The sequence below is a fragment of the Bombus pascuorum genome, chromosome 12 (genome assembly GCF_905332965.1).
Source record: "Bombus pascuorum chromosome 12, iyBomPasc1.1, whole genome shotgun sequence".
Taxonomy (NCBI): domain Eukaryota; kingdom Metazoa; phylum Arthropoda; class Insecta; order Hymenoptera; family Apidae; genus Bombus; species Bombus pascuorum.
The window spans coordinates 2,525,926-2,537,812 of NC_083499.1; the positions used below are offsets into that span (position 1 = coordinate 2,525,926).

At 31.4% G+C, this 11,887-nt stretch overlaps 3 protein-coding genes across 5 annotated transcripts; 1 reads left to right on the plus strand and 2 right to left on the minus strand.

The window, feature by feature from the left end:
* The first annotated feature begins 1,647 nt into the window (after positions 1-1,647).
* LOC132912606 (translation elongation factor 2) lies at positions 1,648-7,487 on the plus strand. The gene is made up of 14 exons (XM_060970152.1): positions 1,648-1,797; positions 2,686-2,900; positions 2,966-3,159; positions 3,457-3,665; positions 3,754-3,987; positions 4,060-4,173; positions 4,380-4,526; positions 4,722-4,962; positions 5,150-5,317; positions 5,501-5,790; positions 5,865-6,074; positions 6,136-6,318; positions 6,402-6,659; positions 6,896-7,487. Exons 1-14 carry the CDS (start codon positions 1,795-1,797, stop codon positions 6,962-6,964), a joined length of 2,535 nt encoding a protein of 844 aa, XP_060826135.1. The 5' UTR covers positions 1,648-1,794; the 3' UTR covers positions 6,965-7,487.
* Positions 7,488-7,670: 183 nt separating this feature from the next.
* Positions 7,671-10,481, minus strand: LOC132912608 (protein PRRC1-B-like). 3 transcript variants are annotated; one of them, XM_060970159.1, is made up of 5 exons: positions 10,208-10,481; positions 9,357-9,788; positions 8,584-8,686; positions 8,150-8,507; positions 7,671-8,080 (listed from the first exon to the last, which is right to left on the minus strand). In XM_060970159.1, the coding sequence occupies exons 1-5, from the start codon at positions 10,296-10,298 to the stop codon at positions 7,967-7,969; spliced, it is 1,098 nt and encodes a 365-aa protein (XP_060826142.1). In that variant the 5' UTR covers positions 10,299-10,481; the 3' UTR covers positions 7,671-7,966. The 3 variants fall into 3 exon arrangements, with proteins under 3 accessions (XP_060826142.1, XP_060826141.1, XP_060826140.1); XM_060970158.1 differs by having other exon boundaries at positions 9,369-9,836; positions 10,208-10,478; XM_060970157.1 differs by having other exon boundaries at positions 9,357-9,836; positions 10,208-10,472.
* A 1,031-nt stretch (positions 10,482-11,512) lies between these two features.
* LOC132912609 (dolichyl-diphosphooligosaccharide--protein glycosyltransferase subunit 4) lies at positions 11,513-11,768 on the minus strand. The gene has a single exon (XM_060970160.1). The coding sequence runs from the start codon at positions 11,766-11,768 to the stop codon at positions 11,664-11,666; it is 105 nt and encodes a 34-aa protein (XP_060826143.1). The 3' UTR covers positions 11,513-11,663.
* Positions 11,769-11,887: the final 119 nt, after the last annotated feature.

Here is an 11,887-nt window from a genome sequence, read left to right on the forward strand (position 1 = left end):
CATAATTCCAATTTGAAGGAAAAATGCTCTAACATAAAAAAACACGCATGAGAAATCGCCTATTTCCATTTATCGTGGTACAATTTTCGTTAGAAAATCTGATAGCCATTGACAAGTTTCTGAAAAACCTATTACCATGGCCATCGCCTTTGGCCACGTGCTGATTCACGTGCACAACGAGAAACGCGCGACTCCACCGTATGTTTTTATACACGATACCCAATCGGAGACTGACGAAGGGCTGTACACGCGGTGGGGATGTTAACAGCTGAGGGTATCGCGTAACGAGATCATAGCACCAAGAGAGTAGATCGTGCGAGAGCCTATCTTCTCGTCGCTTCCGATTCGCTTTAATTCCTAGTTTGTGGAGCACACTGGCTCGCGTTTCTCCATGTTTGATGAAAACGATAGAAAAATGCCTTCTAAAATATAACTCGAACTTACCGATTTTAAAAGATTGCTGCCATCTATTCTCCAAAGTATAAACTATGGTTCCAACTGATGTCGAAAGGTTTCTGTGATCTAAGATATCTTCATAAGTTTTCTAATTGCAAACTTTCTCGATACTTCCAAGCCACTTCAATTTCCATTTCCAAAAATTTGTCCAACCTAACTTCTAGCTTCTAGTCGGCGTAAAAAATTAGAAGATTTACGACTATAACTTTATTTTTAGAATAATTTTATCGATATTTGAATAAGTGCAATTGGGATGTTTTTATTAATTAATGAAGTTGTAATAAGCGATCTTCTAATTATTTTTAACTGTCAATAAAAATGTGTTTTTGTTGTTTGAAAAATAGTAAGGATTTAATACATCGTAGGAAACAAATGCACGCATACATTGAAGAATAATTAACATTGATTTTATTATTTATGTTTTTCCCTTTTTTTTTTAAAGTATTACATTTTGATAGACTGCACATAAATTTTATATATAGTTTTTAAATCGATATAAGTATCTAATGGCATAAAAATATAGATAGAGCAAAGAGGTTAATAATAGAAATGCGGTGTATTTATTCTTTATAAGAGTAGATCATATTATGTAATATATACGATGTAATGTACACTGTACCGAAATTAATGTTTCTAAGAGTAATCATTTTACAAGAAAACGCACAATCGTTACTATTTTCTTAATATGTACGTAATTATATGTCTTTTGTGCACTCGTCTATGTCTAATACAATAGATTATATAATTTTTATTGTTGAACCAATGCAGTATTTTATATAAATATTTCATCTAAGATAGAATAAGAAAATAATATTCAATGATAAACGTATTCATATCTAAGCGATGTTTCTTTCGTAATCTTTGAATTGTTTTCTTTCTTTTTCTCCCTGTCCTTCTCTCTTCATACGAAAATTTTATTAACACTAAATAAAACAATTTTACTTCAATAATCTTTACAACAAACGAAGAAAAAAAAACAAATTAGAAGAACATTCGTTTCATTATCAATCTTTTTTTTGTTTCAATTTTAATTTAAATTATTAGATGGCAGCACTGAGCACAATAATAGCTGTTATACTACTACAGATTAACGGATTGCATTTTAAATTCATCTACAATCGGTTGTAACCTGCGCGCGCAAATTAAGCCACGTGGTAGGGATTACAAAATTCCAATTGGCCCTGTACATAACACGAAATACGCGTGACAAGGAACGCCCTCTATCGTGTATGAAACGTTCGTTCCTTTCACAGAACTCCTGTTCTTTCCTAGGGAGTCCGCCATTGTTGGTGCACGTATATTTCTGTTAAGGCCAACGGAAATCGGACTACATCCAAAATGGTAAGTATAATCTTTCCAAAGTAATACGAACTTGTAAATCTGTACGATGTGTGGAGTGCAGAGGTATGAATATTTTTGAAGACCGAGTGTCACCTGGGTTTGGAAAAATTGAAAACTGGCGGATTACTTGGGATTGCGCAACTCCCTTTGAAGATAAATTTTGAGGCTCGCGATGGATATGCCAAGATTAAAATCTCTGAAGGTTCAGCAAAAATTCTGGCGAAATATTCCTGAAAAATTTTCCGACACAATGCTTCAAAGTTACCCTATGTTCGAAGTTCAAATATGTTTCGTCTCTTGTTCAAGAGACAACGTGTCATGGAGTTTTGTAGTCTCTTGTTACAAATCGCAGCATGCTCTCGAAACATCGTGAGTCTTGAAGAAAATGTTCTCGACGGTTTTTGGTGAATTGGAAACTTTGCGGGAACAATCCAAACGAACATCATTGCACAAAAAAACACGTCGAATACCTTGCACACTGTATATAGAAAATGAAGAAGTTGTGACACTTTAGGGTCAAGCTATAACAAAAAAAAAGTATTCATACAGGAATATAATTCTCTCTATTCTAAGTAATATTGATCATATTTGTGAAGATTTATGAAGCTTTGATTTCAATATGGTCAGTATGAAAATCATTTTATCTTTTCCTTTATCTGAGATAAAATTGTTTTTCAAACTTTATATTCCATATTTTAGGAAAATATTGAGAACATATTAAAAAAATAATATATTTGATAGCATAAAATTAAAAAATGATTTGTAGAATGTCATTTTAGATTAAGAAAATTTTAATCAGTATGTTGTAATCAGTTTCATTAACTGTAATCAGTTATAATCATGTTAAACCTATATATTTAGTATTAAAAAGTTTTTTATTTGTTACAGGTGAACTTCACGGTAGATGAGATACGTGCTATGATGGACAAAAAGAAAAACATCAGAAATATGTCTGTCATTGCGCATGTTGATCATGGAAAGTCAACTTTGACTGACTCCCTTGTGTCTAAGGCCGGTATTATTGCTGGTGCTAAAGCTGGTGAAACCAGATTTACAGATACTCGCAAGGATGAGCAGGAACGATGTATTACAATTAAATCCACGTAAGTTTAATCTTATCAGTTGGTGTTCTTAACTGCCTACCTACAAGTAATATTTTTAATTGTAGAGCTATTTCTATGTTCTTTGCACTTGAAGAGAAAGACTTAGTTTTCATTACAAACCCTGATCAACGTGACAAGGATGAAAAAGGTTTCTTAATTAACCTTATTGATTCACCTGGCCATGTTGATTTCTCCAGTGAAGTAACTGCTGCTCTTCGAGTAACTGATGGAGCTCTTGTGGTTGTTGATTGTGTATCTGGTATGTACTTTAAATGATGTAATTTGAATTAAACTAATACCCCTTCCAGCACAAAAAGCGTTACTCTGTAGTATATCAGTTGGTTACACTGACTGATGCACATGGACAGTGTTGATGGTGCATCAATGGAAGAAGATTAAAATGATATAGCAGCTGTGTTTAAACGCTGTTAGTGGACCTCTATCCTTATGTCCGAGACTAGCACGCTACGACACAATTGCTACAATTTTACTTGAAAGAATTTTGTTTTCTTTTTATAGTTTCGTGAAAATCATAATTTTTTAATACTTTGTCAAGGTGTCTGTGTGCAAACGGAAACTGTACTTCGTCAAGCTATTGCTGAACGTATAAAGCCAGTATTGTTCATGAACAAAATGGACAGAGCACTTTTAGAACTTCAGCTTGACAGTGAAGATCTTTATCAAACTTTCCAGCGTATTGTTGAAAACGTTAACGTTATTATTGCAACATATTCGGATGATGATGGTCCTATGGGTGAAGTTAGAGTAAGTAGATGAATTAATTTTATTTTTATGTAACATTGTTCCTTACTTTTATATTAATATTCTTATTAATTATGTTTGTTGCAAATAGGTAGATCCTAGTAAAGGTTCAGTCGGTTTTGGTTCTGGTCTTCATGGTTGGGCGTTTACATTAAAACAATTTTCTGAAATGTATGCTGAGAAATTCAAAATTGACGTTGTAAAACTTATGAATAGATTATGGGGAGAATCTTTCTTTAACCCCAAAACTAAGAAGTGGAGCAAGCAGAAGGAAACAGACAATAAACGATCCTTTTGCATGTACGTCTTAGATCCAATTTATAAGGTATGTTAATCAACTATTTATAATAAATAAATATTAATTTTTTTTTTACTAATAACAATACAAAATTAACAGGTATTTGATAGTATAATGAATTACAAAAAAGATGAAGCGGACAACCTGCTGCAAAAATTAGGAATTGTTTTAAAACCGGAAGATAAAGATAAGGATGGTAAAGCTCTTCTTAAGGTAACTTTTACTATATTAAACTTTTCATTTTAATTCATTTCAATGTTTTGGAAATATTTATGATGACTTCTAAAAAAAAAACTTTTCTGACATCTCTACAGAATTTCTTTGACCGATAATATTTTATTCTGATAATACTTTAGTTTTAATTAACTAATCAATAAATATTATGAGTGATTATATATCAGCATAATAATCCGTTTTAGGTTGTCATGAGAACATGGTTACCAGCTGGAGAAGCTTTGCTTCAGATGATTGCTATTCATTTGCCATCCCCTGTTACCGCGCAGAAATATCGTATGGAAATGTTGTATGAAGGTCCGCTTGATGACGAGGCTGCAATTGGTATTAAGGTATGTATAAATATAATTTTAAGACAAAAAATATTAATTAGTTTTATTATATATGATGAAATACTCACAGACCTGTTCTGACTTATATATGGTAGATATGAGTAGTAGCTGATCGATATATGTATAGTTCAATTTTTAATTCAGCTTTAAAGTGAACTTGTTAATTTCATATCTAATTGAAATCTTATTTTACAGAACTGCGATCCGAATGGACCACTTATGATGTATGTTTCGAAAATGGTACCGACCTCCGACAAAGGTCGTTTCTATGCTTTTGGTCGTGTATTCTCTGGGAAAGTAAGCACTGGAATGAAAGCACGTATTATGGGACCTAATTTCCAACCGGGTAAAAAAGAAGATCTTTATGAGAAAGCTATCCAGCGTACAATTTTGATGATGGGACGTTACGTTGAGGCGATTGAAGATGTGCCTTCTGGTCAGTAAATCCTTCATTTGGTTTCAAATCTTTTCAAATAATAGTACAATGATGATTGTTCACAGACCTGTTCTGACCTTTTCTGAATGACAATAGAACGGCCAACTGACGCTTACATTGATAATATTAAAATGTTGTTTCGTATAAAAATGTAATTACAACAGATTATTTTTATCATTCAAAACAGGTAATATTTGTGGACTTGTTGGTGTTGATCAATTCTTAGTGAAGACTGGTACCATTACCACGTATAAGGATGCACACAATATGAAAGTTATGAAATTTTCGGTTTCACCTGTCGTCCGTGTTGCTGTTGAACCTAAAAATCCAGCAGATTTACCTAAATTAGTTGAAGGTATATTTATTTATTGATTTAATATAATTTGCTATAATTTAATGTCTAAATAAGGATGAAACCTTATTTTGAGCATTGGGTTATGATAAACCGTGATTGTAATTGAAAATCTGAAAGTGATCGTCATCTAAATTTCATTTAATAAAAGTGTTACTATTTTTTAACAAAATAATTCGTATTCAGGTCTTAAACGTTTGGCGAAATCAGATCCTATGGTACAATGTATTATCGAAGAATCAGGAGAACACATTATTGCTGGTGCTGGAGAACTTCACCTTGAAATTTGTTTAAAGGATTTGGAAGAAGATCATGCCTGTATACCCATTAAGAAATCGGATCCCGTTGTTTCTTACAGGGAAACAATTTCGGAACAATCGAATCAGATGTGTCTTTCAAAATCACCTAATAAGCATAATCGGTTATTCATGATGGCGTGTCCTATGCCTGATGGTCTCGCTGAAGATATCGATAGTGTATGTTTCCATTCTATAAAAATTTATAATTGATATTCTTGTTTTGTTTCTATTTAATGTTTATAATCTTATAGGGTGAAGTTAATCCAAGGGATGACTTCAAAGTACGTGCACGTTATTTGAACGAGAAGTATGATTACGATGTAACCGAAGCTAGGAAGATTTGGTGCTTTGGACCTGATGGAACTGGACCCAACATTCTTGTAGATTGTACGAAAGGAGTACAGTATCTTAACGAAATCAAGGATTCTGTTGTTGCTGGATTCCAATGGGCCACGAAAGAGGTATAATATCAGATTAATGAGAAAGATATTCAGAAATAGTTTATTTATATTCATTTCACAGGGTGTTCTTTCGGAAGAAAACTTGAGAGGTGTGCGTTTCAACATTCACGATGTAACGTTACATGCTGACGCTATTCATAGAGGTGGTGGTCAAATTATTCCTACCACAAGACGTTGCCTTTATGCTTGTCTTCTCACTGCCTCTCCTCGACTTATGGAACCAGTTTATTTATGTGAAATTCAGGTAAATTTAGTTTTATGATTTATTGAAGAATTTATAACTACTATGTTAAATTTTTGTATTCTAATGTAATAAAATTGTCATAGTGCCCCGAAACAGCTGTCGGTGGTATCTATGGTGTGCTTAACCGAAGAAGAGGTCACGTATTTGAGGAACAACAAATTGCTGGTACTCCTATGTTTGTAGTTAAAGCATATCTTCCAGTTAATGAGTCCTTTGGTTTTACTGCCGACTTGCGTTCTAACACCGGCGGACAAGCTTTCCCTCAATGTGTATTCGATCATTGGCAGATCTTGCCCGGTGATCCAATGGAACCTAATTCTAGACCTTATCAAGTTGTGCAGGTAATTTATCTGTTCTGAAATTTTTATAACTACCCACGGTCATAACTGATGGTAATGAGTAAATGTCAATACATTGCCATTTTTAATCTCGTGGAAAAGAAATTGTTTTTTTGTTTTGGTATTCTAGTGACATATTCACGTATACCTGAATAGGGAAACATACAAATTGATATCTTCCTTTTGTGATACGCGATACATTTGACTATTATTAAGTGTAATAATTTTTGTTCTTACAGGAAACACGTAAAAGAAAAGGATTGAAGGAAGGTCTCCCAGATTTGAATGCATACCTTGACAAATTGTAACCATAGATTCGCACACCATATTTAAATATCTATTTAAATATTGTAATTCAATTAATATTGCTCGGACCGTATACAATCTACATCGGTTTATTATGAACTTTGTTTTGCGCAAAGAAACATGAGAAATACATGATTATAAATATGAAAAAAAACAATAAATTGTAATTATGATGGAAAGTACGCATGTTGGCGCAAGGAGAAATATTTTATACATTTATTTAATTAAGCATGCCACACGTTATCAAGATCCCGGTGGCTTTATGTTTTTAGCATATCAGCATCAGATAAGAATTCAATTATTTTTATTGTGGTGGTAACTTATTGCCAATTTCACAAAACAAATGAAAACAAAAGATTGTAATTTTTTACATTGCTTTTTTATCACAATTAGTTTTAATTTTTTGTTGATATTTTCAAACGATTGGACGAATTTCGAAGTTATTAATAACAAAAAATCTACAATAGCAATGTACTCATTGAAATGAAATGCATCAAGAAATTAAAAGTGAAATTACGAGAGGAAGTGTTTTTATTGTCTTTGTTAAAAATACCCAACCATTCCAAAATCTGATAGAATTAGGACAAGTAAAAAAGAAGTTATGTTCAAATAGTGTATAAATTATGATTTTATTTTAATAAAATATACTATAGTGTCAATACATCTAATATTAATAATTCATATGCGATGAAATAATCACATTCAACATACCAAACCTATTTTTTTGATATATTTCGACTTCATTCCATTAATTTTTTGTACATATTACCACATATAATTAAAATACATTTTCTTAATTTATAAATACTAATTTAATAAGTATGTCACGTTAATTGAATTGGATCTTTGTTTCAACAATGTGATGAAATGTTAGCTACTCGTAAAAAGTAAGTCTAAGAAATAAATTTTGATAATTGATTCAAGTTACTCTATAAATCATTATGGTTGCATTTACAAAAACGCAATTCATTGATAAATTGCATCGATGTATTTTTCATAAAAATTTAGATGGGATTAATTGTGTTTTTGTAGATGCCAGCTAGTGATTGAGCTGCTAAAAGTATAATGTCTCTTCTGGAAATTCCTGTAAGTGCATGATGCCATTCATTGTGAGAAACCTTCAAAGATATATTACTTTTTTAGAATTGTAATTATACAATTACCCTGCTTACTTTATTTATACCAACCTGTAAACTGTTTGCCATTAAACTACCAACAGTAACTGATAATCCAGACCATTTAAGAGGATAATCTTCAGGTGTGGCTTCTTGTGCCATTGTTACTATTTGACTTGGCACTGGAGTCATTTGAGTGAACGTTTGCAAATTCACATTACGTTTCGGATCATTAAGAAGTATCACCCCTAAATCATACCATTTATCTTCACCAACTTCTAACAGAAAATTTTCTACTGCAATTATAGGTATATCTTTTGGAAGAGTCGGAATATTTCGAGCAGAATTAATTCTTTCTTCTGCTCCTTTCACACCAGCAGCAAAACCAACTGGTTGAGCAGCTACAGCTGAACTTTCCACTGATATACCACTACAAAATAATCAACTCTTTTGATGAAAATATAGCAGTATAGAATTAAATGAATACAATTCATATTATTACTCACGTTACTGTTGCCTTCCCGAAAACTGTTTGGAAAGCCTGACGAACAGAACTTATTTTAACATCTTTGTCTGATGCAACTACAATCTCCATATCACCACCAGAATCTGAAAAGTATATTTTCCACAGAGCCTGCATATATGTTTGTAAATGAACTAACATGTTGCACAGTCACAATGTTGCTATTTACATTCACATATAAATAGTGTGGAATCTATATATTGTTCCTCAAATTTTAATTGCCATTTTATTAAAACACAATGAAATAGAATGTACTTCTTTGTATTATTACAAGTTGTTTTCAATAATTACTTCTTCATAACACTGTGCATAGGCATATGTTAATGAAAATTTTACTTATAAAGTTACTTTAATTACTATTTTAAATTATCACTTAATTTGTAATGCAAATTGTACAATCACTCTATTTTATGTGTGATTTGGAACACTATTTCACATATACAAATGTTATAATTTCAGCTACTTAATAAATGAAAAATAAGGAGGAAAAATATTTTGTAAATGACAGATAAACAGCACACAGCACAGTTCACTAAATTAAGTTTGGTTTTTAGATCATCCAAAAATAACACAGCACATATATATGTTCCTTTCAGATATGATGCAATAATATAATCTAATAGATACAATGACATACATTTAGATAGGAAATTGACAAAACACTCAAGCAAGGAGAAATGATCAAGAAATTTACAAAATAGAAAAGGATTAGATTGCTTTTACTTGCATGTCAGGATTAGTAGCTTTCTTACTTACAAATGAACTCACGCATCTGAGGATCTAATGTTGTGATCATAGTATTAACGCTGTTCTTTGCTTTTTCTGCAACTTTGCTTAATACATTACTATTTACTACTGTTTCTTTAACCCATGATAGTAGACCACCTCCAACCATTCCTGAATCCTGGATTATATTTTCTGATGGCACTGTAGTTTGTACATTTTGTATGGACGGAGTAACAATAGGAGTTGTAATTACTTGATGTGTTTCTTGCTGTAATGGTTTAGATTGAATAACAGTATTTAACATTGATTTATTAGGTTCCTGTTCATGAAGTTTCTTTTGTGAAGATGATTCTAAATTATTAGGCCTTTCTGATAACAGTGTTCCAGGGTTTGAAATAAAAATAGGCAGTGCACTAGGTGGTGGTACATTTGATAACAAATTTCCTGTAGATGTTGACACACCTAATGGCATTAATAAAGATGTTGATGAAGACAAACTGCTAAAAGAATCTGGAAATTACATTATTTATATTATTTATATAAATGACACATTGTCCTGATATATTAGTGTATCTAAATAAATAAAAAAACCTTCATCAAGTAATAAGTTATTTTTGTCCTATTTACCAAATAAAATTTATTGTTCGTTTAAATAATATATTATAGAATGTTTTACCATAAGATACATAATTATATTCATTTTATGTTATAATATTTTTATGTTTGTTATATTTCTCAAGAATTAATTTTTTATAGTTTTCTCCTAAAATCTTTTGCACTACACGGAAAACTAGCAGCCAATTAGAATGAATATATATCTTTTTACTTGCGAAGGAATTTGACAGATACGCAGGTGTTTATGTTTTGCCTTTCATTCTTACCTGTTTTTACAATTTCTCCAGATGTAGACGATTCATCTGTCCTTCTTTCGACAAATTCGAATGTGGATTCTCCATTGGAATCGTCAGTCATTGTTGTTTAACTTTTCTTAATTTACACGTTAAATGTCCAAAACTATATTGTGAATTTTCTATACGCAGCTATGTATGCAAAAGACATAATATGTACATGGATTGACTATGTACAATTATGAGCTGCAAGCTGTAAGCTGCAAGTTACCAACTTCATCATCTTGAAACAGTCTGAAGATAGGAACTAGTCTACATGTATACATATTCACATATATTCCTATATCTTACATCTATTGTTTACTTTATTTGAGTGAATGAAAATTTTATTTAGTTAGAAGTTACGGTTTAACTTCGGTTTAGGGAATATAAAATTATTGATCTTTTTCGTTATTTGATAGTTTTCGATGCGTAGGATCCAAAAATGTAAGTCTTAACTTTAGAAATCAAGCGGTTCAAGAGTTATCTGTACGTAAAATTGAGTGTTTTTAGCGTATTTTATAGGTTAACATGACGCTATATTACTTCTATCCATTATCTGATTAATCCGTATTACGGGTACAGATGAGTATTGTCTTTCGTCGAATATTAGCTTATACTAGCGTAACGGCTGCAGAAGAGTGGAGCATAACCTAAACCTGCCCAAACTTAATCCAATACTCACGGCTCACGATTCAAAATCCCGCTGCAAATGCACTCACGTTCATTTGTATGCATACAGCGACTCCAGTTATTGGACCAATCATGCATAGAAGCCAACATAGTGTCAAAGTAACACATACGCTAAAAGTACGTTAAAAACACTCGATTTTATATACACATAATTCTTTCATAAAAGATATAACTTAGAAAACACGAAGCTGGCATCGCTGGGGGTAGCCACCCACATGCTATATTTATTTTATTTTATTTTTTTATTTACCAATAAGATATAACACTTTATCAAATGTCCTTCAGGACAAATTGTAAAAACCAAAATAAAATAAAAAAAAAAAGAACATAATTCTTGAACCACTGGAGTCCTAAAGTTAAGACTTGCATTTTTGGATTCCACATGTCGAAAACTATCATAATGTATAAAAGAAGTCAATAATTTTATGTTCTCTAAACCGAAGTACAGCTGAGGTTATACATTTATGATAAAAAAAGAAAAAAATATATTATCATAGTTACTGATTATATTACACATATTTTATTGATTATATACCCATTAATGTTTATTTTACAATTAATATATGTTTTACATGCTATTTATGCAAGGAATGAAGAAAATAAAAATTTATTTTATAAACAATATATTTACCACCATGATATCATTTACTTTAAGTAACCATATTTATCAATATTAAAAACAATACATAATGTATCAATATATGCATTAGTGTTTGATGAAGCGGATTAAGGTTATGTTCAGCAACATATTACTCCTTTATTTCGAATAATTAGCATATACGTAGTGAAAGAGAAATACTAAGCAAAATAATGTTGCTCCAAGAATGTTGCAGAATACAGCCAACTGTACATCTGTGATCATCTGAAAGGTTATGAGATTAACTCTTACCGGTCTATATCTTTGATTTAATAACAAAAATGTTTAAAATTAAATAAAAAATATACTTAAAGGACAAATTAATAAATAATTACCTTGAAAAA

Excerpts from the sequence above, each read along its gene's own strand:
- LOC132912606 (XM_060970152.1), top strand. Across the intron at positions 4,527-4,721 it reads AGGCTGCAATTGGTATTAAG|AACTGCGATCCGAATGGACC; the intron begins GTATGTATAAAT and ends CTTATTTTACAG. Across the intron at positions 4,963-5,149 it reads GATTGAAGATGTGCCTTCTG|GTAATATTTGTGGACTTGTT; the intron begins GTCAGTAAATCC and ends CATTCAAAACAG.
- LOC132912608 (XM_060970157.1), bottom strand. The coding sequence starts at position 10,298 with ATGACTGACGATTCCAATGGAGAATCCACATTCGAATTTGTCGAAAGA. Across the intron at positions 8,687-9,356 it reads TCAGATGCGTGAGTTCATTT|ATTCTGGTGGTGATATGGAG; the intron begins GTAAGTAAGAAA and ends TATACTTTTCAG. Across the intron at positions 8,081-8,149 it reads TAATGGCAAACAGTTTACAG|GTTTCTCACAATGAATGGCA; the intron begins GTTGGTATAAAT and ends ATATCTTTGAAG.
- LOC132912609 (XM_060970160.1), bottom strand. The coding sequence starts at position 11,768 with ATGATCACAGATGTACAGTTGGCTGTATTCTGCAACATTCTTGGAGCA.